Source organism: Rattus rattus, chromosome 3 (genome assembly GCF_011064425.1).
Source record: "Rattus rattus isolate New Zealand chromosome 3, Rrattus_CSIRO_v1, whole genome shotgun sequence".
Lineage (NCBI taxonomy): Eukaryota > Metazoa > Chordata > Mammalia > Rodentia > Muridae > Rattus > Rattus rattus.
In genome coordinates this window covers 204,021,058-204,048,716 of record NC_046156.1, presented here as the reverse complement: position 1 = coordinate 204,048,716, position 27,659 = coordinate 204,021,058, and the positions used below count along the sequence as shown (strand labels likewise).

At 43.7% G+C, this 27,659-nt stretch overlaps 1 protein-coding gene across 2 annotated transcripts in view; it reads right to left on the bottom strand.

The window, feature by feature from the left end:
• The window catches only part of Msh3 (mutS homolog 3), a 139,942-nt gene that overhangs the window by 27,665 nt on the left and 84,618 nt on the right, over window positions 1–27,659 (bottom strand). For both annotated transcript variants that reach the window (XM_032899044.1, XM_032899046.1), the window contains exons 16-19: window positions 26,165–26,229; window positions 22,366–22,482; window positions 17,348–17,455; window positions 10,736–10,847 (exon numbers count right to left, since the gene is read on the bottom strand). In XM_032899044.1, the coding sequence (XP_032754935.1) occupies window positions 10,736–10,847; window positions 17,348–17,455; window positions 22,366–22,482; window positions 26,165–26,229 (402 nt within the window). The remainder of the gene's footprint in view (window positions 1–10,735; window positions 10,848–17,347; window positions 17,456–22,365; window positions 22,483–26,164; window positions 26,230–27,659) is intronic.

Here is a 27,659-nt window from a genome sequence, read left to right as displayed (position 1 = left end):
TTTCTGACCGTCATACTTATTTCCCGATCCTAGCTGCCAGTGTCAAATGCATTTGGCTACTTTGGTCTGAGGTTGGGCTGTAGCCTTCCATCTTGAGAAATGCAGCTACAGGGGCAATGGACACAGCTGGAGGACAGACAGACAGTGCTTTGCTTTAATGTCTAATGTGAGTGTGATAAACAGTCCTGGACAGAAAAGAAAGCTCAAAATGAAAACCTCACTCCATTGAGACAGTGGGTGGATTCCTGAGGGTCTTCCAAACCAAGGTTCCAGAAAACAAGCATTTATAGTTAGCTATCTAACATCTCTGGCACAGCGCTCCCGAGTACCCATGTAGAAGACCAAGGAAGAACAAGCTGTGTGGTCACATACATATTAATATCAAGATCACGTTATATCCTCCCTTAGAATCTGATTCAATACAGCTGTGAACTAGCAGTTTAAAGGGGAGCAATTCCTTAACATACTTGGAAATTTTAAACTCATTTTCACTAAGGCATGATCCTAAGTGTGGTGGTTTGAATACACTTGGTCCTGGGAACTGTACTATAAGGAGGTGTGGCCTTGCTGCAGTAGGTGTGGCCTTGCTGGAGTGGGTGTGGTCTTTTGGAGGAAGTGTGTCACTGTGGGAATAGGCGTAGGGAGCTTTCTCCTAGCTTCCTGAGGCTGACAGTCTTCCCGTTTGCCTCTGGAATGAGATGAGAACTCTCACCTCTTCTGGTGCCGTGTCTGCCTGGACGCTGCCATGCTTCCCACCATGACGATAATGAAGTGACTCTAAGAACCTGTAAGCCAGCCCCAGTTAAATGTTATTCTTTATAAGAGTTGCCTTGGTCATGGCGTCTCTTTGCAGCAATGGAGACCCTACCTAAGACACTAAGTGAATAAGGGATTATTTATGTATGTATAAGCTAAAATAGCTGTGAATTTTTAAAACGATTGTTAAACTGCTATTGACCAGACCTGAACATGGTCTCTTTTTTACCATCCTGGACCTCCACAAGTTCTTCTTGGATATATTAGGGTTGCCAGGTCAAATAGAGGACATTAATAAAGTCTGTATTTCTGATAAATAGCAAATAATATTTTGGCATAAAAACAAATCCCACATGGATATATTCTGAAAAGTATTGTTTTTCTGAAATTCAAACTTATCTGATACCCTATACTTTTACTTGCTAAATCTGGTAACCTAATTCTAGGAAGTCCAGTAAGCCAGTGGGGGTTTGCTAGACCCTAGTCGAGAGCCACAACATGAGCTCTGGCTGACCATGACTGTACGAGTCAGCCCTATCCCAAATTCCAACTTCCAGAACCACCTGGGTCCCCTTGGAGGACTGGCCTGTGTGCCCCTATGCCGACTCCTAGCTACAGGTAGGCACCATAAGACGCTCACAGGGCTCCCTCGGGGAATTAGAGCTGATCACTCAGGTAGTCCCAGTGTGTCTTAGTGCCATCAACCTCCCAAACCATGGTGGCTGTCACTGCTTCTTAGTCTCCCTCTAACAGACCCCGCCTCCATAGCACTGGGCAGCTGAGCCTGGCTGGGCCACCAGAGAGATGGGATGTGAGGCAGGCTTCCTTCCCTTTTGTTTAGAAACTACTGAAAACTGCCCTCCTTTGCCTAACATCAGCTTACTTTTAGTTCTTAACTAAAAGCCCAAAGCCCCCAATCTACAGCCCTCGCCCCATACAGGATGCAGAGTCTCTACCACCATTCAGGTACGGAGCCTGACGTCCAGGCCTGGATTAGTAGAACATGTGATCAGCAAATGCTAAGACCTTGGTTTGATCGAGTGCACACAGAAGCAAAAAGGAACCTGGAAGCTGAGACAGTGTTTACAACTGATCCAAGGAGAAGCCGCACAGTCCTAACCCACGGCATCTGCTGCCTTCTGCCTTACCCGAGGGGCTAGATTTACTAATACAATAAGCAGTTTCAAAAGACACTATGTTCTCGTTGAGGACGGAGCCACTTGGTCAGTAAAAGGGAGGGGACCTGAGTCACTTCCCAGGCGCCACTTACAACAGCTGGAGACGAGTTTCAGGGACATCTAGGGTCCATGTGTACTAACATAATACAGTAGCATGACTACAAATTATCCTATGGCTTTTTGAAAACGCAGGGAATTGCCTATGTTATTAAATTAAATGAACAGGCTATAAAGTATGAGACAGTCACAGCTCTGTTTTAGAAAGAGAAATAAAGCCCACAGTGGTGGTACACCTGTGGGATCTATAGAGTGATTCCAGAGCAGACAGGGCTCTATAGACAAACCCTGGCTTGAAAAACCAAGATAGATAAACAAACAGACAAATAAATAAATAGGACAGACAATTAAAAGGTAAATAAAAGGCCAAAATGTGCAAAACATTTCCTAATTCTACCATGTTAGGTCCTGCAAAACACTATCATCTGTATAATGAGAAATATATGTGAGGATAACACTAGGATGCCCAGCCTTATCTACGTAAACCTACATGGAGTGCTTTTCACTGCGATCTTCAGTTCGGCCTCTGTCATTTATGTAAGGTAATGAAAAGGCAAACGCTTTCTATCATCAGCATGAACAGGAACTTTTTTTTTTTTTTTTTAAACAAGTCTTGCAAATCAATTACAATTATAGGCCAGGAAGAAGGAAACAACATTCCTACCTATTTTTAAAAAAATAAATATGAATTAAGCCTGGGCCATGTACCCGCAAAGGTGGTTCCTTCGAGAGAGTTTGCACAGGCTGATATGGTTCTGTAGGCCTCAGTTTCCTCTCTTCAGTTAAACACAGGTAAACTAAATGGTCTCCTAGCCTAAATCCAGTCCTAAGACATTGACAATTGGAACAATTCGCTTGCACACACTGGGACAGAGGCTGGGCAAGCCATTTGTACCAGCTCTGTGGGTAGAAGGAGCCAGGGAGCCTGAACACTGGAGCGGTTACCATGGAAGAGAATGCTCCCCCCTGGATACTGCTGCATTTGAGGAGCTCAGACAAAAACTAGCTTTTCAACTCACTAAACTCAACTGCTGACAGGCGACTAATGGCATGCTCTTTTTGTTTTTGTTTTTAAAGAAAAATAGTTTTCAACATTTATTTATTTTATGTTTGAGTGTTTTGCTTACCACATATGTGCCTCGTGCCTGTGGAGGTCAGAACAGAATATCCGATCCCCTAGACTAGCGTTAGGGATGGCTGTGAGCCACCAGGTGGGTTCTGGGAACTGAACCCCGGTCTCCTGAAAGAGCAGGAAGTGCTCTTAATAGCTGAGTCACCTCTCCAGATGCAAATGGCACTTTCTTAGTCAACCCTAGAGGACCCCCAATAAGAGGCAGCATAAACACCAGCAGGAGCCTTGACAGTGGTGAGTCACTGGGCACTGACACATAAACACTTCCTGTGTCCACCTCTGCTGCCGCTCTGCAGGCAGCTGCAATGGCTCTTGGCAGGCCTTTCCGGTGTTCCTTTAACACAGCCCATTCTCCATGTGACAGACAAAGCCACAGTCTTAATGACTAAGACAGAATTTTTCACAAAAAGCTGTGACTTCCGCAGACTCTCAGATCACTGAAAATGTGTCTAAGTGTCCCAGTCAAGGCTGACCTGCCTTTCTTTTTCCCCTCCCTTCCTCTCTATGCCCCCCTGCACTCTCTCAGCTTATAAATAACAAGCATTTACTTTCGAATATGGGATGCTGAGAAGCCCAGGATCAGGGTTCCGGCATAGTTGGGATCTAGCGAGGGTCTCTGTGTATGTGCACATAGCCTGGCTCGGTGGTCCCCAGGCTAAAGGATACATGGACCCTCTCGGGCCCTTTCTGAAGGGCACTAATTCTATGCAGAAGGATCCTTTCTTACAATCTAATCAACTCCAGTAATTGGAAACATTTCTTACCACTGTCACCTTGGTGCTTAGAATTTCCACAAGTGACTCTGGAGGGGACACAAAGATTCCGACATCGACAGCGCAGTGGAACTTCTCAGAAGCCAGAGCTAATCATGGCAGCTGCTTTGGCCCACTGTTGACTGCCTCTTTTCAGACACAGTGTAGAAGCAGCAGGCATTCTTGGTCTCTTTGGCCTGCTTTCTTACCCAGTCCACACTCCTTCCAGGTTCCTTTGGTGCCAGGAGACCTGAATTTTGCTCTTCGGTGACCAGCCAGGGGGTTGGCTGTAGGATCCCTCCGGCCTTAAAACCTTTGCCTAGGTCCGGGCAGGGCAGACCTCCCTTAACCAGGCTATGTGTGGAACCCCTCCTGTCGTTCAGAGTTGCACTCTGCTCTCCGAAATGACCTTATCTTGACTGCTAGCTATTACTCTCACGGCTAAAAAGTGCCTGGTAGGCGAGTGATCGTCAGACGTGTTACACGGCAGATCCCACCACGTTTACATTTGAAAACACTGTGGGAGGATGTGAGTTCTTTTCTCCCGTCCCAGGACGGCAGAGTAAGGAAGGTAACGACTAAGGACTGCACACACCTGTACAGTGTGCTCTGGTAACTTGGTTAGGACCGGTATCTGAGATCCCACACATCAAAGGCTTCCAGATACATTCATAGCACACCTTAAATCTGTCCAGAGAGCAGAAGGACGAGTGAGCGTCCCCTAAGAGAATAGTCACAAGCCACTTGTAGCATGAGCAAAGATCCCAATAGGACAGAAGGAGGCCAAAACTCGGCAAGAACTCTGCACCCACAGAAGACGACTCAAGTAAACGGGAGTGTATATGACTGGACTGGTCAGACATCCAGCATGCGGTCAGGCACCGAGACAGTCTTACGAAACTGCAAAGAGGTGAAGGAATGGATTCAAGGAGGAACAGAGGCAGACAAAGGATGTACTTACCATACCAGGAGGCCTGAGCTATTGGTAGACAGAGTGCTACCTGACACGGTAGGTGGGAGGGGCCATTGCAAACCAAGGCTAAGCTTCACCCACACTTGCACACACGGGAAGACTGTGAGATCCCTTTGCAGGAGAGGCACCTCTCTAGAGTCTGGCTTCAGCATGAAGAGTTCAGAATTCAAGACTCAAACTGCAGACTAGAGCCCAAAATTCCCAAGTACCCACAACATTAAACACAATCTTCTCTGGGAAAGATGAACAATCAACAGCATAAGAGAGTCACATAGGGCTGGGAGACAGCTTAGGTGGTAAATGCTGTGTACGCTGGAGGACCTGAGCTTAGAGCCTTACTACTCACACATAAAGCCAGGCAAAGTGAACATGACTGTAACTCCAGAGACAGTCCAGTCAGCCATGCTGAGTTAGCAAGCTCCAGTTTCATCAAGAGAGTCTGTCTAACAACATAAGGTAGAGAATGATGGAGGAAGCCACCCAGTGTCAACACTCTGCCTTCCTCACCCACCCACATACACACATGTGCAGATGTATCTAACATGTACACACGCGTGCGCGTGCACACACACATGCATGCACGCATGCGTGCACACACACACTCGAGTTCATATGCATCATCTCATTTAGGTCGTATGATTGTTTCATGGAGGGAGGGTCTTATTATATGGTCTATCCTGGCCTCAAATTTGCAGTCCTCCTGACACCAACATGACAGGTGTGTACCTATGTTCCCATGTTGCAGGTGAAGAAGGACAAAGGCTTGGGAAGCTAAGAGGCTTGCCCAGTAGCACAGAGCTGGCAGCAAAACTGCTGACAGACACCTCACAAGGGACTTCTGTGCAATGGCAAGGAGGCACAGACGCTGTAAAAGAAGCCTGGAGTCCTTGACTCTGCCACTGCCTACGCTAGAATGACAGGAAGTCATAGTAGCCCCAAAGTCAACAGCAGAAAAGAATCCAACATTGTCACATGTTCATTTCTAAGACCCAGGTAAGAGCTAATTCTTTGTAAACCATGGTTCCGTCCTTGACAGGCACAGACACTAAAATCCGTCTCTAAAGAATGTGGTAGAACTATTTTTATAGCAGTTGAGGGCCAGCAGGAAAAGTGTCAGTTTTAAAGTGCTTTATTCCCTGAAAATGTCAATCAATGTCAAGTTACAGACGAAGGCTTCCTCTGCACAAGCATTAGGACAAGGGGGATGAGAAGCAGGGAGGGCAGTGAGGAGGGGCAGGGAGGCTCCCCCTGAGATGCCAGGGCAGTGCTCTAAACTCGTCTGATCCCTGGATTCCACCCATCTCCCATTCAGTAGGGTAAGGCTGGTGTCGAGCTTTTCACTTCCACTTAGGAACACCAGGGCCCAGAGATGGGTGGCCTCTCTCAGGAGACCGTAAGATAATGGTAGAACTGAGTCTGAATTTTTATCTGCTATCGCCACACAGGCCCTCTGTGCCTACACAGGAGGAGTTTTAAGATGGACAGACTAGGGTTGGGGATTTAGTTTCAGTGGTAGAGCTTGCCGAGGAAGCGCAAGGCCCTGGGTTCGGGTCCCCAGCTCAAAAAAAAAAGAACCAAAAAAAAAAAAAGATGGACAGACTACCATGGGCGAGTTGTTTCTAGCTAAAGTCATGATGAAGGCTCTGTGAAGTAGGAAATAATGTTCTGGGTCTTGAAGCAGGAACAAGAGTTCAACTGATGGTCTCTTCCTGGAGACAGGTAGAGAAAGAAACACCGGTCGACACCAGCACGGGTGATTTTAAGAAAAGAGAATCAGAATCAGTTAGAGGGACTGCTGTGTGGTTAAGAGGTCTGCTGTGCTTTCAGGGGACCTGAGTTCATCTGCCGGCACCCACATCGGCTGGTACACAACCACTTCGAACTCTGCTCCAGGGGACCCCATGTCCTCTTTTGTCCCCTGAGAGTACCCATACACACAGCTGCACTCACAGAAACACATGCATATACATGGGCGTTAATAAATACATCTTTCCAGGGAGCTACCAAATAACTACCTTCGGGAACGTCACTGTTTCGGGAACAGGAGAGGAGAGCAACACAGGATACAGGGCTCTTGCAGAGAACCTGAGTTCAGTTCCCAGCACCCATATCTGGCACCCCACAACCATTCCAGCTCCAACAGAGCCGATGAGTTCTTCTGGCCTCCACAAGCCCTTACACTCATGCGCACATACTCATACACAGACATTGTACTTGGTAATTAGGGATAAAGTCAATGACAACAGTTGGTTCAACGGATATTACATTTCATTTGTATGTAGCCAAAGCAAGCATTACTGGGCATCTAAAATGACTGGCACTGGGAGGGAAGAGGAAATTGGGAAGTTGGTCCTCTTCCTTACCAGCCTCAAACATCTGTATATACAAAGAAGAATGTGGCTGTTACACACCACACGCAGTACTGAGGACTAAAGCGCTTCAGGTTACTTCCTGACCTGCACCCTAGTACTGCGCTGGTGCTGGGCAGTGACCCTAGAACCACAACCTAGAGAGATCCAAGTTCCGGGGCTTCCTGGAGATCTTTGAACACTGGACTCATTTCTCCCTACCCAACTGTATTTCCTAAAGCGACAGAGTTGAGTTTACATCACTCATCTCAAACCCGAATACAAGAACAACCTGCACTGCTTTCAAAAGCCCACCCACTGGATAGCCATTGGGTCAGTAAACAAATAATCACAGGACAGTCCATAATATGACTGCCAAGCAGCGTGTCCTGACTTTTGACAGGGCTATGAGGACATAAGGAACCACAGCCACAGCCCTTGGGCCAACTTCTGCCAGGCCAGAGCCAACTCTCCCTTCTCTGTTTTATTCCAGTGTGGGGTTAAACTGGCATCATTGCCTATGTTTTCCCGGCAGTGAGCATGGGTGAACAGTACCACTTGCCCTAAACTGTGCCCATGTGTCAAGAAATTGTCTAAGACTCAACTTAGATGGCCTGGACATGACTTTCCCATTCTGAGAACTAGTTTACCACAGGTATGAAGAGGTAGCAACTCACTTTTCTTCTATTCCTTCAGTGAAATGTTCTGTAAACTGAGAAACCCCCAATCCTGAAAAAAGCTAACATTTTCTGGAAGAAAAAGAAGAAAACTTTGAAGTGAGATCTGGAGACTGTGAGGGCGTCTCAGTTAATCCGCAGTAACACATGTGAGTAGGAGCCTGCTGTGCGTCAGCCACTTGCTGTGGACACTCGTGTGACACCTACACAGTAAAGACGTGTACACTCCTGTCTTTGTCACAGTGAAACCCTTTGGGAAGCAAAACAAAAAGAACAACTGAAGCTTACTGGATAAGTGGGGAGACGCACAGGGCGGTAGGTGTGGGCTGTAGGATCTATCGTCAGAGCACTGGTGAGGGAAGGCTTCAAGCCAGGAGGCGCATTTGGGAGGCAGGAGGGGTGAGATGGGGAAGGAGGACATTCTCTGCAGAGGGAAGGCCATCTGCCAAGCCCAGAGGCAGTTTGTGAGGACTGTAAGAGACCCAAACAGCTGGAGCACACAGGTTAGCAGGGGTGAGGGGTGGCAGGTTAGCAGGGGTGAGGGGTGGCAGGTTAGCAGGGGTGAGGGGTGGCAAGTTAGCGGAGGCTACAGAGGACAGTGAATGAGAACTACATTGGAAAAGGCAGATGGAAGGGCAAAGCGGGGACAGAAAAGATTCCTATATGGGAGAGGGAAAGTGAGAAAGTTACTTTGCTCATAAGCACATAATGATTTCATTAACACAGAGCCCAGGAGGGCTAGAATAATTCAGGTGTAAGAAAGATGAATTTTCAAAATGTAATTATCAGAAGTAACAATGCTACCTAACTTTGAGGACTTTTCTGTCACAGTATAGTTTATAAATTAATAGGCAGAGTACATTTTAGATAGAATTTTACATAGTAAGTTCTTTCTCTACACTATTCCTGTATATAAATTTATACCCTGAAAACCAGAATGCGCTTCACCATAGCAACAGTCTATATCAACTCCTACTCAAGTTAGGAAAAGCATATGCAAAAGAAATGAATATTCTGGAACATTCTAAGTTGCCTAACTAGGAAAAAAATACTACATTTATTTTGTAAAGGTCTAAATACATGAGTTGTTGATTCTTTAAAATGCCCCTGTGATTAGAAGGCTGCTTTAACTCTACAAATTTGACTTATTAAGGATATAGTAGATTGTTTTTTAAGAGGAAAATGAAAACATAAAGAGAAATAAAATAGCAATGCAAGGATAACATCCTCGGGGCAATTGGATGGGCATGGGCAGAAACAGAGCTAGTTTCATGTGTGGTTTATCCATTAAATACACGCCAAGCTATTAAATATTAGAACTATATTAGTCTCTCTAGAGAGGCTATACTCTATTGCTATGGAAACCAAAACACAGATCCTATTCTCATATAGGCTTATTGTCCTTAAGAACAATTAAATTCAGATTGGTATTCATTAACTTATATGACAAGTGATAGCACACACATCTAGTGAAAGCAAAGAAAGTTAGACATTATGTCTCTAGTTGCTATGGTCCGAATGCCCGTGCTTCTTCCCAATTCTCATGACGTCTAAATCCCACTGATGGCAGTGTCAGGGGCTTTAGGATGTGATTAACATACAGGGACTGAGAGGGACCGCCCCCTCTCCCACCAAGGGAGGACACAACAAAAGGTGCCACAGAAAAAGCACAAAACCAGCTCCCACAAGGTATAGACGCCCTATCTTGAATTCCATCTCCAGAGTCTTGAAAGAGAACTTCTGTTGCTTGTAACCACTCCGTCTGTGGCACTTCAATGAAACAGTCTGAACAGACCCAGCACACAGATTAGAAACTACCAACAAACCCTGTATGACCTGATAGGGAACATGACCGTAGACAGAACTCAAAGCTTTGCACTTTATTCCACACACATATGGCTGGTCAAACTGACCGTGTCAGAGGTCCTTACTCAAGGCCCAACATGGAATGTTGCTACCGTCCCAGCACCCTGCTAACTTCTCTCTGGCTGCTCTCCTACATCTCAGTTCTGCCACGAACTTAAAAACCTCTCATGTATCTCCTGCTCTCTGATACTTTGTATCTCACCACTCTGTGTGAACTTCTGTCAGGCATGGGCTGCTCTCTGATACTTTGTATCTCACCACTCTGTGTGAACTTCCGTCATGCATGGGCTGCTATCTTGCTGAACCTTTCTATTCAGAGTCCACAAATTTTGTTTCTTTAGGGTCCTCCTACAGCTGCCCTCACTGCAGACATCCACAAACCTCAACTATCATCCTTGAAGTCATCCTCCATAAGAAACCCCACTGACATTTTAAACAATTTCAGTTATCCTGTGGACGACTCTAACTTTCTTACCCAATCTTGTTTCACACTCTCCTTCCCCAAAGCCCTGTTCTCCACTTGCTGTCACTATCGATATCAACAGCTCTGAAATCTTGCTTTACAATGGGAGACTAATGTAGCATCCACAGTGTCCTGTAAGAGAACTCTAGCTTAGATTAGCTAATCACTTCCATGCTTTCAGAGCATCTGAAAATAGTGCAACACAGGACAGAACACACTAATGCCGTATGCTAATGGAAATTTGAAAAGGCATTCTATAATTCCAACATCATTAATATATTTGTGATATAAGGCATTTTTATGGGGTTACATCTAAGAAGTAAGATAATTACTTCAGTCTTTAGTTGCTAATCTTTGCATCTACAGAGATTTTCCATTGGGGATTATACCAATTCCACAGTTGGTGAATATAAACTATGCCTGGGATTGGTCCACTTAAAGCTGAGGATACAGCGAGACATGAAAATATTTCATACAACGTTGCAATCAATGTCCTTACCACACGCTGGTTTTGGGTGTCATACGGTACTCACTGATAAATTTGTACTGTTGGGCACAAACTGATCTTGTTCACCCAGCAACACATCAATCATAGGGTGCCTTCCATTTTTTATGATGATTTTCTTTTCTTCTTGTAGAGTTGGCCTGAAAAAGTAAGTTTCATCAACTTGTAGCCACGAAAGGAGCTTTTTAAAAGAACCACTGACTAGCTCGACATGAGGATACGCCTTACATCTCAGCACAGGGGAGGCAGAGGTAGGGGGATGTCCGAGAGCTTGAGGCCACCCTGGAGATACTGATACAGGGTGAAAACCTTCAGCACCCAATAGGGAAGAGCATGCTCTGAACAAGGACTTGAGACTAAGAGTTAAACTCATCATCAGCTAGTCAGAACCAGGAGCCGGGATGGACCAGCAGCACACTGAAGGACAAGTCACAGCAAGCCATGAAGTCTATCTTCATGCGACTTCAGTTTTCATTTGTCTGTTGTCATCTGAGGTCAAGTCAGGACATGCATCAGTAAACAGTTCAGATCACTGGCACATCACTTCGTAGACATGTAAGGCCATTTCCAGGTTAAATTATCACCTTAACATAGGGTTTGAGGCCATCCCATGTTTTCACAAACAGTGGTCCACAGTACCTTTTATTTTTGAAACAAAACATAAATTACTGCCGTGTTATTCTTTGAAGTCTTCATATTTTTCAGTTTTAAATCTTTTTTTTTTTTTTAGATTTATTTGTGTGTATGAATAAGTGCCATGTGAGTGCCTGGGAGTTGTGGATGGTTGTGAGCGGCCATGTGGGTGCTGGGAATTGAACCCAGGTCCTCTGTAAGAGCGCTGGTGCTCCCAACCACTGAGCAGTCTCGCCAGCCCACCTTATCCATTTCTAAATACAGCTTTATTCTACCTATCAAAGCCACGTAGGTCAGAACACTTCCTCAGACGGTGACAGTTAAGCAGCTTGATGTCCTTAGCCTTCGGCTGCACAATCACACTCTACATGCATGGCACTAGTTATATTCTACTCGAAATAGTTCAATACACCGCCCCACAGACACTTTTGCTCAATAGCTTATTTAAATAATCTTTACACATAAATATATATTTCACTATCTACCACCTGAGTCTAATGGATCCTTGTTTCTAATTTTTTAAATCTATTTTAATAACTTTAATAAAATAATTTTAAAAGTCAAACTCAGAACAAAAATTATCACTTGTTCATTATATTATTACATACTTAATACTTATTATTATTTGTATGACAATAATTACTAGTATACAAAGTATTATTGTTATACAATGCCAGAGGTCATGGCCTCATTCGTGTTAGACTCAATCTACAGTTTAGTTGGCATGGCAAACCACATTTTATTCATTTCTTTCTTGTTCCTCAAGGTATACATACCCAGAATGGCTAACATGCAGAATGTAACATATTCATGTCTGAATATTAAATTACAAATTTTAATGTATTTCTAGGAGGTTGTAGTCTATAGTTATGGTTCTTCTTATACATGCATCAACAAAAAGAGAATAGTTGGAAACTGCTCGAAGCTCAGAATTTTCTTAAGGAGACACAGTTACCTTCATTCAATGCAAATCACTTTCATTTTTAGTTTCATAAATGGCAATTAGAATAATCAGTCAAATGAATCCTTTCACTAAATGTCATGTTTCAATTTCCTGCCTACCCACCTACACACTAAAGTAAATTATGTTGAACAAATATAGAAACACAGAAAACCATATCTCTTAGCAAAACGGGATAATCCAGGTTCTAACCAGCAAGCAGTAAATAACGACCTCACGTGTGACAACCAGGCCAGAAGAGCACATTTCATTTTCTCCAAGTATTTGCGATCAATTCTTGACACATCAATAACTGTAACACAACATTAGTAACTGACACATCAACACTGTAACCTGAGCACTCATCATCCCAACTGTTTCTACCAGAGCCGAGAACCACGGGCTGGCTCTGTCCTCCTCTTCACATTCATCTGAAGCGAGTGGGTGACTGTGAACTGCCTCTGGGGACTATGGCGCCCTGGCTACCGTGGGTAGACAGGGTAGGCTCTCAACATTCCCAGTGAATCAGAAGCAGATTATAGCGGTGCTGCCTGTGTTCTCTTCAGGCCTCTGGAAAGATCTCTGATCAGATGGGAAAGACAATTAAAAACAGGAAAATGGAGTGATGGGGTCCTCTGCTGGGCCGTTTACCCTGCACTGGAGTAAGCTGGTGAAGGAGGCTGTCAGTTCCCGGGGATAAAACAGTAAATCCTGCAGATGGCTCGGGTCACTAAGTCCTCAAGTCTTTCAGAAGGCTGGCCAGTGGGCCTCTGTGCTTATATAAGGCAGAATTTGTTTTTTAACCAACAAAAAAAAAAAAAAAAAAAGGAGTAAAATTTTTGTTGTCCTCTGGAAGACACTTAAAAGCTTGGAATTAGCGCTTATGAATGCTTACAGTACGGCATCCTGAAGACAGCAGGACATGTCTCATCGGATTCTCAGTGTTCTTCTGAGGCAGCTCCCTGGGTAAAGTAAACCGCTCTTGATGGTAGACATTTGGACTGTGTCATAACAGCCCTACATGAGCCACTCTGTCTCTCTGTCTCTCTCTGTCTCTGTCTGTCTGTCTGTCTCGCTCTCTCTGTCTCTCTCTCTCTCTCTCTCTCTCTTTCTGTGTTTGTGTGTGCGTGGGTGCGTGGGTGTGTGTATGTATGTGTGTATGTGTATTCACTAAGGTAGATTCAATTCCTGAAATAGAATTTACAAGTCACCGGTATGCACACTCTCTATCTTAGTAGACAGAAGTCACTATTAACATGCCTTCCTACCAGCACAGTATGAAGCCCACTGGTTTTTCTCAGACCCTCAATTGAAACTGATTTACTCATGTTTTCCAGTTTTTGTCAATGCAGTGGGTGAATGGAGCTAACTTGTTTTTATTGTGTGCTATCTATATTTTAAAACAACTATTTTTGAAACAGTGACTGCAGTGTCTTAAGTCAGCTGCGGTCACTCGCGAAGGGAAGGCGCTTGGATCACCCATGAAAGGGGTGGGGCATCTTGGTTACTTTATGTCACCATCGCGAGTCTCCTGGGAAGAGGAATCTCAACTGAAGAATCGCTTCCATCAGACTGGCCTGTGGCCATGTCTGTGTGATTACTTTGATGGATGTTAGAGGCGGGCATGTGGGCAGCACCATCCCCAGGCAGGGGTTCCGAGCTGTGTAAGAAAGCTTAGCAGAGCATGAGGCAGAGAGCACAGCCAGCAGTGCTCCCTCAGGGGCTCGGTGTCAGTTCCTGCCTGACCTCCCTCAGAGAAGCACTGTAACCTGAATGAGCAAGCCACATAACCCTTTCCTCCCCAAGCTGCTTTTAGTCAGAGTGTTTTATCACTGCAACAGGAGAAAAATTAGAACAAAGGCGCACATGAAATGACAAGAAAAGAGAGGGGTTAAGAGTAGACAGAGTGCTAAAGTCAGGGTCGTTATGCGGGCAGCTGACAGGTTTGTTACAAGAGAAAAAGAAGAAAGAACATGTAAGAAATATACATTTTAAGATCAGATCCTAGATGCTCTACCAAGTGAGGTCAGGTGACACTGGTGTGACTGAGAGTCCCACTGCAGTCACAATGTGACTGTAATCCGCAATGACTTATTCTGTTACTATCAACATTACAGAATGACAGTGTTCTCAGGAGGGGAAGGAGCACAGGGAACTCACAGCCCGGACTTGCTATTCCAGGACAGAACAGCTACACAGGGAAGACAGGCAGGGCACATGGATGTGTCACATGGCAGTGAGGGGAGGACGGAGGAAATGTACATGTTTCCTGGAAAGAATGAAACATTTGAATATGAACAGATGCCGCTACTATAATGTATATATTTTTAATTGCAGCTTTTCTCTTTTAACTGTCCCAGAGGAACGGAATATGAACAATGTTAAGGAAACAAGGACTATAATACAAATTGTACAGAAAGGCCTAAAAGAAAGGTTATGTGCAGGTAACCTAAAGGTTACCAGACAGTTAATAGGATTATCTTGACAGCATTAGAAAAGATGGCAATTGTGACGCCAAGAAATCCACTGGAACTAAGGATCAGAGCTCACACGTACTAACATCGCAAAAACCTGAAGACTGAAGAAAAATGTGTTTGCCTCTCATACAACTTAAAATGTATTAAATGCAAGTTTTCTGTTTCATGGCTTTTTGCATCCACTTTAAGAGTCTGTTACAATATATTGTAGGAAGTACATAAGATTATTTAGGTAGCTTTCCCAAACCCCACTGGAGTTTTCCTTACATACACAGTATAGAATTTGGAAAAATATTTAGCAGTTGAATTGTTCTCTGAAATGCTAAATGATGACTTACTCGATAATCTAGAACATTCTTTGGCTAAGGATAAACAGAAGAGTTGGTTGACGTGCACAGACTGCTGTCCAGAGAGGCACCTGGTAACAACCATGCCAGCATCAGGCAGAAATTGACAGAAGGGAGGCCCAGGGCAGCAAGACCAGGAGTGTTGAGAGGTATCTGAAGGCACAGGGAAGCTGACCAGGGACAGCCGTGAGCTGGGGAAAGAGCTGTCAATGACTGCCCCAAGGACAGATGTGACCAGGGGAAAGAGCTGTCAAGGACTGCCCCAGGTATAAGAGGAGCTGGGAGGAGCTGCAGCCACCTCCCATCACCTGATCTGGAACAGGTAACGCTGGACTGACAGTGTCCTGCAATGCTTACTAGATGCATTCGCTCCAGAAAGGGTACAGCACAAAATCACTTCTACAGGTGATGACTGAGATCACCACACAGTCAAGAAGTCTGATAAAGCAAGCAAGCAAGCAAACAAACAAACAAACAAATAAAACAAAAACCGAGGAGAAATGACAAGCAACACAGATCCACAAGAGCTTCAGGTCCCTGAACTGACAAAGACGTTATTTTAACCCCCCTGCTTATGTACACAGAAGGGGCAAGAGGTTGAGAAGTACCAGGAGGAAAAACAATCTGTCTATCTTACACACTGGTGAAGATTTTAACTTGGTGCATGAAGTCCAACCGCATAACCATCTAGACAGCGGTTTTCACGATGGCAGTTCCCGCAGCGGCAAATAACTGAAGGTGCCTTAGGAAGGGGTGAGAAGAGGAGGGCGCCCAGTCTCACCTAGGAAGAGTTACACAAATCACACTAAATGCCTCTGCTTAACTCAGAAACAGACTCTGCCAGGGAAAGCTCACTTCACAAATCTAGAATAAAAGAACTCCTACAGACACCACAAAGTCTGAGAGAAGTCACATCAACCGACTGCAGACTAAGTTCTCATAATAATCCATTACAAGGAAGATTCAGCTGTAAGATGTCTACAGGTAACCGACTAGGCAACACTGTGTATGCTTGAAATGTCTTTGGTGTGATAAAGAACTAGGTAGTAATTGCAATGCCAAGAATCTACTTTAAACATGACTGTTATGACCAACGATATAGATCTATTGATCACAAATGGGCAATAAAATAATACACTACATTTAGAGAATGTAGCGTATATACTGAGTCCTCCAACTCTCTCACAAAGAAGAAATACTGTACAATAACAACCTTGCTTTAATGACCCCTATGTACCAGAGGTTATAGGACATTTGAGTATTTTAAAAAAATTGACATACTACAAAGAAGAAACCAATATGAAATGAGTAAGGCCGTCAGGCTGTCTGCCAGGAGCTCGACCACAGGCTCGGCCAGTAGCACCTTCACGGGTTTTCCTTTTAGTGCCCACAGAAGCAAACAGTCTCTTTTCTGAAATGCGTAGTTTCAATTAAAAATGCCTTTGAAAGAGAACTTATTGAAAAGACGGAATTACTACTTAAAGTTGGATGTAGTATCTAGCTAGAATCCTAGTATCCTTTATGAGGGGGAGAATACAGAATGTTGGGATGCCCAGAGGCCAATAAAGAAGAGTGGTATGAACCTGGCTCTCGACATCTCAACAGGAGGCTCAGGAAAGCTCACAGAACCCCCCACCACCACCACACACAGAACCCCATCTTCCCAGTCCCTCGTTCATGTGCAAGGTTTTATAATTGTAGTTTTGTTTTTTTTTTAATTACATTTTATGTGATTTTTTTTTTTTATATAGCATTCTGCCTACATATGTGACTGCAGGCCAGAAGAGGGCACCAGATCCCATTACAGATGGTTGTGAGCCACCATGTGGTTGCTGGGAATTGAACTCAGGACCTCTGGAAGAGCAGTCAGTGCTCTTAACCGCTGAGCCATCTCTCCAGCCCACAACTGTAGTTTTAAAAACTGAAATGAAACACATTATTCAATTCCAAGTCAAAGTTAACAGCTAAAGGACTCCTCAAGCTTCCTTTAAAAACTTAACATAAACCTAAAAGTTCAGTTGGAACATTCACTTCCAGAGTTACGCCAGGCTTCTGCACTCGTCAGTCATAAAACAAAAAGAGAGTTTATTTTTCACATTACATCATACACGTGACATGCAGCTTTACCAAGAACATAGCGCACCTGAGCAACTGCAACATTTTAAAACTGCAGAAGCGAAGTGACCGAGTTTCTCCGTTTTATCTGGAACCATGGTAAACGAGAGGAATGAGAAACACGTTACCTGCAGTAACTTCCTTGCTTGGCGACCTTGGCCAGGGAGAAAATGCAGTCCACAGTTGCTAGGTGATCCACGGCCTTACACAAAGTGTGGTAATGTTCACCAAAATTCCTACAGGAACAGCAACAGGATGAGCAGGCTGCTTTCTTGACCCCTGACATCTGTGCAGCAAACCACCTGCCTGCTTGTAACATAAACACAAAGCACAAAGAGATAGCTAACGGCTAAAGGAGAAGGACAGCGGATTGATCTATCTTTTATGATAAAATAGGTTACTGAATCTTCGGTTTGAGACAGTTGTATAAACCTACAACAGCTTCTGCATGATGATGTGTGTGTGTGTGTGTGTGTGTGTGTGTGTAATACACATACATGTATGTAAAAGGTCACAGATGAACACATTTCATCTGACTGACATTTTGCTTCAGGACAGAAATTTCAGGGTAGAAATCAGTTTCACTCTGCTTCCTTCCACAGCTTCAAGAACTACTCAGGGAGTCAGCTTCCCCAGGCACTCCTCCTAATAGCAACACCAAACCTTGGAGTAATTATATCGGTACCTCTCCCACAGAACTGGCAGAATCCTGTCTGTCTGACTGACTTAGCCCTAGTATCTGGTTCACACTGCCAACACTGAACAGACACTGCAATTGAGAGTTGTTATAGACACGGCGGAAATGAGAACTTCTTCAGTTCACTTAACACCTGTGGTGGAAAACATCGGGACTGTCATTAAAAGATTCATTCAAAAAATGAAGGGAAAGGTTTATAGAGTTGGGTTTTTTAAACTTGTTTTTACCTGTATTATTGTATTATCTCATATCACAGTATTTTATTCCAATATATACATAATATTCCAATATGTATAATACTTACAAACTATGGACATCTAAATTTAATGATAAATTGTGGGTACTGAAAATGAATGTAGTTGGCCAGGCAGGATGCATATGCCTATAATCCCAGCACTTAGGAGATGACCTGAGAAAGCACAAGTTCAAGGTCACACTCAGCTCGTAGGCATCCAAGGCACAAAAGAGCCCAAGACAATTTTAAGTGTTCAGAATGAAATATCCTTTAAGTAAAGAGATAACTGAGCTTAGACTTGAGAGTGAGTTCTCATCTGAGAGAGACGGAGGCTCTGCTAAATGAACAACATTCAAACATAGGCAGACATAACTCAGATTCTTTGGAGCAGGAGAATGAAGAAAGGGAGTGACACCTAAGTCTACAGAGGGTGCAAGAGAAAGGCTGAAGGAAACTCTCCTCACTGCACACAGGAGGGACCCTGTGAGCAGCCACGCAGTCCTCACCGCATCCTCTGTCTTGTTATCAGCACTTGGGTACACCCCACGGCCTATCTATCACACACTAAGCAATGATCACTCCCGGACCTCCATCTCCAATTCTAACTGTGGCCGCACCTCAGGATGCGATTCTGCAAGGTTCACTTAGCCCCGTCACTCGTTTCTGTACACAGAAACACACACAAGTTGCTTGTCTTATTCATAAAAACAAGCTGTAATTCAGATATGCCTTTCACAAACTGAATACCTTTCTTTAAAAAAAATAGTAATCTATAATGTGGACTTCAGAAGTGTTGAATTTCAGTTACTTGCTACTTAAAAGTTTTACACCATTTCTCAGCTTATAAAGGGCCTGGGTCAAATTACAATAATGATCAGTTTTCCTGCTTTTATCTTGCTTTTAAAAGAACCCCATGTTCTGATGTTTTATTATTAAAAGGATTCTATTAGCGACATTTTCATGTACCTTTTATTTATCATTTGTGAATTAAGAATTGCATTCACAGTGTACTTTATACATGTATTTATGTATATTTACCTGAGTAGACAGGACATGTTAATTAATTAGCCTATTTACCTTGAATTAAAGTTTATTAAAATAGGTAACAGGAATTTTACCAATAGTCTAAGAGTTTGTGCAAATCCCAGATACACAAGGCTTATGCCCCTATATCAGCTGGACTTCCTCAGATGTTACCTGAAAAATGTCTTGTACTTTTAAACAACCTGGACACTGTGAGGCCCCACTCTACAGAAGCCTGTAGTGACCATCCTGATCATTCCTAGTCTGACCTCAACCCTTTATCTATCTGACTTTTCACTCATACTTTAGACTGTGGCCTGTGCTGTCTTTAACAGAATTAATGACCCATCTTGTAGTCTAGTCCTGGCTCTCCTCTCTTGTCAGAACAGTTTATCTATTGAATGTTTTAGTCCCTGCTTCTCTGCACTTAAGTGCCAATACACTTCGCACAAGGTGTTGTTTTAGACCTTCTCCCACTCCCTTCTCTTCAGGTCCAATGAAGACCACCATGACCCTACCCAACAGCCAATGGTAACTACCTGCTTCTGATGATCTTCTAATGGTCAGAAAAGAGATGAGTGATATAGTTTTCAGTGGGTACCATTTCAGTTAAAAAAAAAAAAACAAAGTAATAATAAGACTATTTAGATATAGGCAACTATGTTCCTTCTTATGTCAATGACATAAGACGTCAATAAGGAGAACCATTTTTAAACTGTAAATATCACAAATGTCACACATACCCTGTTTAGTTTCTGTGCATATTGTTGTACACCTCAGCAAATTTCAGAGATCACTCATACTTCCAAGAACAACAAGGCAAACCTGGGCAATTCAGGTAACAAGTGGAACCAGGCATTGGTAAGTGGTTGTCTCCTAGGATCCCACTACTTGGGAGGTAAGGCAGAGGGTCAGAAGTTTGAAGATCAGCTTTAGTAACAGGCTAAGACTGAGGCCAGCTGGGGCCACGTGAAGGTCCATCTCAACAAGACAGTGTATCTACAGCCAAACAAATGAACGAACGGCATGTGGGAGACGGGCTCTGCCACAGAAAGATGGGACCTCAGCACTCTGCCGTAGACAGCCCTCGCTCATGTTCCCAGCACGGTGACTTTGATTCTGGGCCCACAGAAGCAAATGAGGACACCTGGGTTCTAAAGCTGTTATGTTGACCAGACGCTCATTACCAAATGGCACTCGACAATTCTGGTGGTTAATAAGAATGGAAAACAGTCTACCTTATTTGAAAATGCATCTCTCATATATTCTCATCAACTATTATATGCGAGAGAATATGATCCGACTTTTAAAGAATTCAGAAGTGAGAAAAGCCCACAGTCCATATTCTAAGACACAAGAGACACGTTTTGAGAAAAGATGTCACTCCCAGTAGTGATCACGGCCTTGATTCTATGACTAGTGCACAAGACAACCTTAGTAAGAAATAACCATGCTGAGGTGGCTGGGATTGAACCCCCTGATGTCAGGCTCCCTGAGGGTAACCATCTCTTCACAACATGGTATTCATACAATCTGGTACCGCAGTAAGGCGTGTGTAAGACAGTGCTGTGCTGAGTGGAGCTCTAACAACAAATGCTCTACACGCACTCCAGCCGACGTTTAAATCTGAAACCTCAATAATGCTCCTTAGTTTATCTTTTATTTCTTCTTTAATTTAGAACAGGGCCTCACTATGTGGGCTTAGCTGCCCAAATACTGGGATCATATGCCTGATGCATACGTTTTCTCTTTATTTTCTTTTCTGCTTTTAACTACTGAACTGTTTCTCTTTCCCACGTATAAAGTAAGAAATAAATGTATAAGCACACACATCGTAAAAACCTCTGAAATGATGTTTGCAAAGTGGAGGGATTAAAACCACCCCTCCCCATCCAGAACTACCTATTGTCCTGAGTCCACACTCAAAAACACGAGTTCTCAGACCCTTCAGAATGCAGCCCTCAAGGGTGGAAATGTCTAAGCTTACTTTAATTTGCATGCTATCAGTAATTCCACCAAGGAAAGAGGAAAACCTAAAAGATTTGAGTTCCCTAAAAAGGGAGATTAAAAGTTAGCTGGGAAAAAAATCGAATAGACAAACTCGTATTTCTACACGTAAGACTCTGAGTCATCTGAAAGGCTCGGGCTAGATAAATAAGGGAAAGCTTGGTCTCTATTCTTTAACTCTGACCCAGAGGAGACTGGTATCTCCTTGCTGCCTCCCAAATTCTCACTGTAAGAGGCTCCCGCTGCCCTCACCGAACCTTTACCCTGGAAGGTTTTAGACAGAGAGACTAACAGCTCTCTGCCCACAGACAGTGGGCTCACCCACAGACCTATAGCACATGCTTGGGTACGTGATGGCCCAGTCCAACTGTGCAGCCACCCGCTCTCTTGCTGTGGAAGACTGACTTCTTCCCTGTGCACCTCACTTTATTCTCTTGTACACTGTGTGCAATAATGCTATCTCATGCCATGGGGCTCAGGAAAGGAGACGTGGCTACACAGGAAACCCCATGGTTTCATGGAAGTCAATGGTGCACACCTCTTCCCAGCCTCAGAGCAGAGGGTCAGGAAATGGGCTCGGCTGGAAGTGTTTACGAGGCAGGAAACAGCAAACTACAAACACTGCTGCTTCCCCAAGAGCAGACACACAGCAGCACACCAGTGCCTAAGACGGAGTATGAACAAGTGAGTGTCAATCAAGCCAGCATGGGAGCCATTCTGGAAGACAAGGCTAAGAGCCCTTCCAGAAGAAATCCTGTACCACAAAAATGAAAACCATGGCACATTATTCTAAATTAAAACAAAGTAAAGAAGCAAGACTAATGCCACGTGTAAGCGCTAATTAGATCTTTCCTTTAAATATTGAGGCAGGGGGCACTGGGGAAACTCAAATATATTCATTTTTCAAAAATATTGGTTTATTTTTATAGGTATGACTATTTGTCTGCATGTATGTATGTGCAGCACATGTATGCATCAAATATGTTCTTAAACTTTCCTGTAGGTAAAAATGGGAGTAAATTTGTTGGCAGGGGACTGAAAATCAAGTCCAGGAAGATAAATGCCCCCCATCTTCTGGTAGGTCACAGAAGCAATCTCTACATTTTTAGGGGGAGGGTGTGTGGACATTTTCAGTCTATTTCTCAGAGCACAGACTCAGAGCTTTCTGTTCACTGCGAACTCACTTTAGAAAGTCAAGCCATTCAGCATTGCAGTCAAGGACGAGCTGCTCCCGGAGCTGATTCAGACGTCTGTAGTTTTCCACAACAAAAGGAGAGTGAAAGCGGCTCACAGCTTTTGTGCTAGGAGAGGAAGGAGGGGACAAAAAGGAAATCAAGGTTATAAGAATCAACGCGGCCATCGTTTCGTTTCAGAACGTTAAATCAGTTACTATTCACTGACAGACCTTGGACATAAACAGCTGTAAACACAGAGCATTCTTTCCTTAAGGTCCCGATTTTGACTCTTAGACAATGTATGTTCAGGAAGCTTTTAAAATGTTCTTCAAATTATAATATCTGTATGACAGAGTCAGAGTTGAAACTTATTTCATGGGCAAAGCCTTTTCCTCTCCATTATGCGAAAGAAAAACAGTTGCTTAAAAACAGCAGAAGCAAGTGCAGCAACAGATGCGTGACAAGGAAGGGTGGACACACTGGTGAAGGCCGAATAGCTCTTGAGAGTTTTATACTTCTCTACTTGGCATAATTCAGTGCAAAAAGGAAATAATATATCACAAAGACGGCCAGTGCATGAATCTAGAATGTAAAACAGACTGTTCTTCAGACCCAGTGGCCCTGAGTGAGAAGATCTCCCACAAGCTCCTCTGGGCTTGAGCATAAGCCACTTTCTCCGTCAAGAAGGGGTAGAGAGCATATGGGAGCTAGTGTCTATAGCTGGACGTGCTAGCCAAGGCCTGGACCAGCATCGCTAACTTGTTGGAACAGACTCGGTATGAACTGCGGCATAGCGAGGACTGTAAGGGTGCCTGCCCTGCACAGGAACCTGAAGTCAGAGTGTTTAGCAGACACCTAGGTATGGGGTTCAAAGAGTGGAAGCTGCTCCTGCCGACACTAACCATGGGAAATATGCCTTAGAAGAGCTCAGCTCCTACACCACACTGCACAGTTAGCTTTACCTTAGCTGTTGGATACTGAAAGCGAGACAGATGATGCTCAAACCTACCCATGTGCCAAGGTTCTGGTGGCCAAACAACACAGTAAATGGAAACAAGCCCACACCAAAATGCCTTGCAGTTCATTAGATGTTAGGACTGCAAGTTCAGAAGAGGCCAGCATCAACTTCTGCCTTACTTGTTGCTTTTCAATTACATGATCTAGGGTTCTAAGCAAACAGTTACCACAGATTTGTCTTCTACAGTTGCTTAGTGAGTTACTGTTCCACAGACTAATATGGGTATTAATAATGTCTCTTTATAAAGCACATTTTCATTTATTATCTGTCCTATAGGACAAAAAGTCAATACAAGGAAGGACGCTCTGAGGAAACAAACATCCCCCAAGTCAACACTACTCACATCTACAGCTTCAGTGGCATAAGGGGAAAACAAGGTATTTGAGTTCAAGAAACCCATGTGTATGTTAAAGTATCTGTTGCCATGGCAATGAAGAATAGTTACATTTTTAATTAACATAAACTAATCGACATTATCGCCATGCGATAATTTCCCTTGGTCCTTTACATAAGAATACCTTCATTTCACCACTAGCCATAAGTCTGCCTAATTATCTTGGGCAAATGCATTTTCACCCCCAGTCATACATACACAGAAAGAGGAGCAGCAACAGAGATTCCAGCCAGCACACTACTCAAAAGCACACCCTTCTCCTGAATGAGTTCCCTCCAAGGAACTGATGCTAACCAAGGACAAAATGCTCCAACACTGTTAACGTCTATATTCATCAGCTCAAGACGTAAGTTACAAAAAGAAGGAACCACTATAACTACGTGCCAAGGAAAACACTGAGAGTGAACACACACAATGCTCAATGAAGAAGAAAATGAAATTTCAGCTTCTTAAAAAAAGTCAGGTAATCTTGAACACATGGGCACTGGAGAAAACTTGCTGAACAAAACACCAATGGCTTATGCTCTAAGATCAAGAATCGACAAATGGGATCTCATAAAACTACAAAGCTTCTGTAAGGCAAAGGACACTGTTGTTAGGACAAAACGGCAACCAACAGATTGGGAAAAGATCTTTACCAATCCTACAACTGATAGAGGGCTTATATCCAAAATATACAAAGAACTCAAGAAATTAGACCGCAGGGAGACAAATAACCCCATTAAAAAATGGGGTTCAGAGCTAAACAAAGAATTCACAGCTGAGGAATGGTGAATGGCTGAGAAGCACCTAAAGAAATGTTCAATATCTTTAGTCATAAGGGAAATGCAAATCAAAACAACCCTGAGATTTCACCTCACACCAGTCAGAATAGCTAAGATCAAAAACTCCGGCGACAGCAGATGCTGGCGAGGATGTGGAGAAAGAGGAACACTCCTCCATTGTTGGTGGGATTGCAGACTGGTACAACATTCTGGAAATCAGTCTGGAGGTTCCTCAGAAAATTGGACATTGCACTACCTGAGGACCCAGCTATACCTCTCTTGGGAATATACCCAAAAGATGCTCCAACATGTAACAAGGACACATGCTCCACTATGTTCATAGCAGCCTTATATAATAGCCAGAAGCTGGAAAGAACCCAGATGCCCTTCAACAGAGGTATGGATACAGAAAATGTGGTACATCTACACAATGGAGTACTACTCAGCTATCAAAAACAATGACTTCATGAAATTCATAGGCAAATGGATGGAACTGGAAAATATCATCCTGAGTGAGGTAACCCAATCACAGAAAAACACACATGTTATGCACTCATTGATAAGTGGACATTAGCCCAAATGCTCAAATTACCCTAAATGCACAGAACACATGAAACTCAAGAAGGATGCCCAAAATGCGAATGCTTCACTCCTTCTTTTAAAGGGGAACAAGAATATCCATAGGAAGGGATAGGGAGGCAAAGTTTAGAACAGAGGCTGAAGGAACACCCATTCAGAGCCTGCCCCACATGTGGCCCATACATATACAGCCACCAAACTAAATAAGATGGATGAAGCACAGAAGTGCAGGCTGACAGGAACCGGATGTAGATCTCTCCTGAGACACAGCCAGAATACAGCAAATACATAGGCAAATGCCATCATTAAACCACTGAAATGAGAACTCGACTCCCGTTGAAGGAATCAGAGAAAGGACTGAAAGAGCTGAAGGGGCTTGAGACCCCATATGAATAACAATGCCAACCAACCAGAGCTTCCAGGGACTAAGCCACTACCCAAAGACTATACATGGACTGACCCTGGGCTCCAACCTCATAGGTAGCAATGAATAGCCTAGTAAGAGCACCAGTGGAAGGGGAAGCCCTTGGTCCTGCCAAGACTGAACCCCCAGTGAACGGGATTCTGGGGGGTGGGGGCGGCAATGGGGGTAAGAGGAGGAGGAGGAACACTCATAGAGAAGGGGAGGGGAGGGGTTAGGGAAATGTTGGCATGGAAACCGGGAAAGGGAACAACACTCGAAATGTAAATAAGAAATACTTAAGTTAATAAAGGTGAAAAAAAAAAAGTCAGGGACAGCATTCATCCGAAAGTCAAACAACTTCAGGCATCTTACAGCTGAAGACGGTTCCTTAACGTCTGCCTCCCTGTGACAGACAGTACTCACAGGCATGGGACAAAGGCAACTGACAAAGGGGGAATGTACTCAAATATGTTCTTCAAAATATTTTTAAGTGAATGACAAAGAGTTAAAGAAAATCACCCCTGATTCAAAGTTCATCAGGAAATCAAAGGAGGAAAACAAGTCTTGCTGCAAGCAGGTGGCTGGCACGGGTCAATCAGCACAGATAAACACGCCGTAATTCAGGCTAGAAGTCAAAGGCTTACACTTACCTTCCAACCTTCACCCAGTCAGTCGGGACGCAAGACACTGCTGAGTTCTTTATTTCAACCATAAACTAAAAGAAATGCAAATGAACAGAGAGCTATGTAAATGGGCACATGCAATGACAGTGTGTTATCAGGCTTCTTCAAATCTCCTGTGACACTTCGGAAAACACTACGTAGTAAACATTATTAGTCAGAAATGTTCAAAATAAATCCAGTATTATTGCTGAGGGAGCTTCAGTACTTTCTAGTAATTTCTTTCATTCTTTACTATCCATGCACCTTAAGAATTCTGTTACTCAGTAGGATTAAGTTTAAAGTGTGTGTGTGTGTGTGTGTGTGTGTGTGTGTGTGTGTGTGTGTGTGTGTGTGTGTGTGTGTGTGTGTGTGTTTGTAATAGGCCACACAGAGGCAGAGGAGGATACTGGTTCGGTGTTCTGCCTTGTCATTCTCTCTGTCCTACTTCCCTGAGTCAGGTGTCTCTCGGAACCTGGGGCTGCCTCAGCTAGACGGGGTGCCCAGCAATCCTACCGTCACTTCCTACCCGTCTTCCCATCACTCTACTTCAGGGCTGACGTTAAAGGTGCAGGTGAAGGCAGTCATACTTTCTCTCTTTCCATGGGTGCTGGGGATTAGAACTGAGGTTCTCAAGCCTGTGAGCAAGGGTCCTTACACACTGAATCATCTCCCAACTCTACATATATAAGACTATAAAATGCTCCATTATTCTGTTCCACTATTTTGAGGTGTGTGGCCACCAGCCTGAACAGAATAGAGCTTTCAGAACAGTTTTCACATAAGAAGCCTATAAGTATCGTCAGACAGGCAGCCTTGACTTCTGCAAATGAAGACATTTCTTCCCTTGTGAGAACATACATTTTCCTTTATAGGAATCTACCATTTCAAACATCACTTTTTTAATTGATTAAATTTGCTCTTTGACAATTTCACACATATATTTGGTAATTCTGTTTACTCCACACCCCTTTCTATCTCTCAGCCGTGTCATCTCCCAATCCTCTTCACAGGTCCCCTTCCCATATTTATATCTTTTGTTTTGTGACCAGTGTTTGTTTTTAACTAAGACCATCAGTTTGGTCACATGGTTGGAACTGCCCTTTGGAGCATATGGGCTTGCTGCTTGGTCCCTCCCCCAGAAGCTGTCAATTATTCAGTAAGGAGGGCTGGGGCCTTATGAGCTCCACTTCCATCCACAAGGGAAGCCCAGAAGATGGCACTGCAACCCTTCTCATTTTTAGGCTCTTGTATTCTGTCCATTCACTCTTCTGCACTATTCCCTGAGCCTTACAGGAATTACCTTCATATATCCAACCACACTCCCTCCATAAGAGAGCCTCTCAGACAAGAACCAGAAGTAAAAAAAGTGAACTTATACCACACTCCATTTGTAGCACAAGTCAGAGATGTGTTCTCTCAGTATGCTCATAAACTAACTCATACTAACACACACACATACACACACACACATGTTAATATGTTT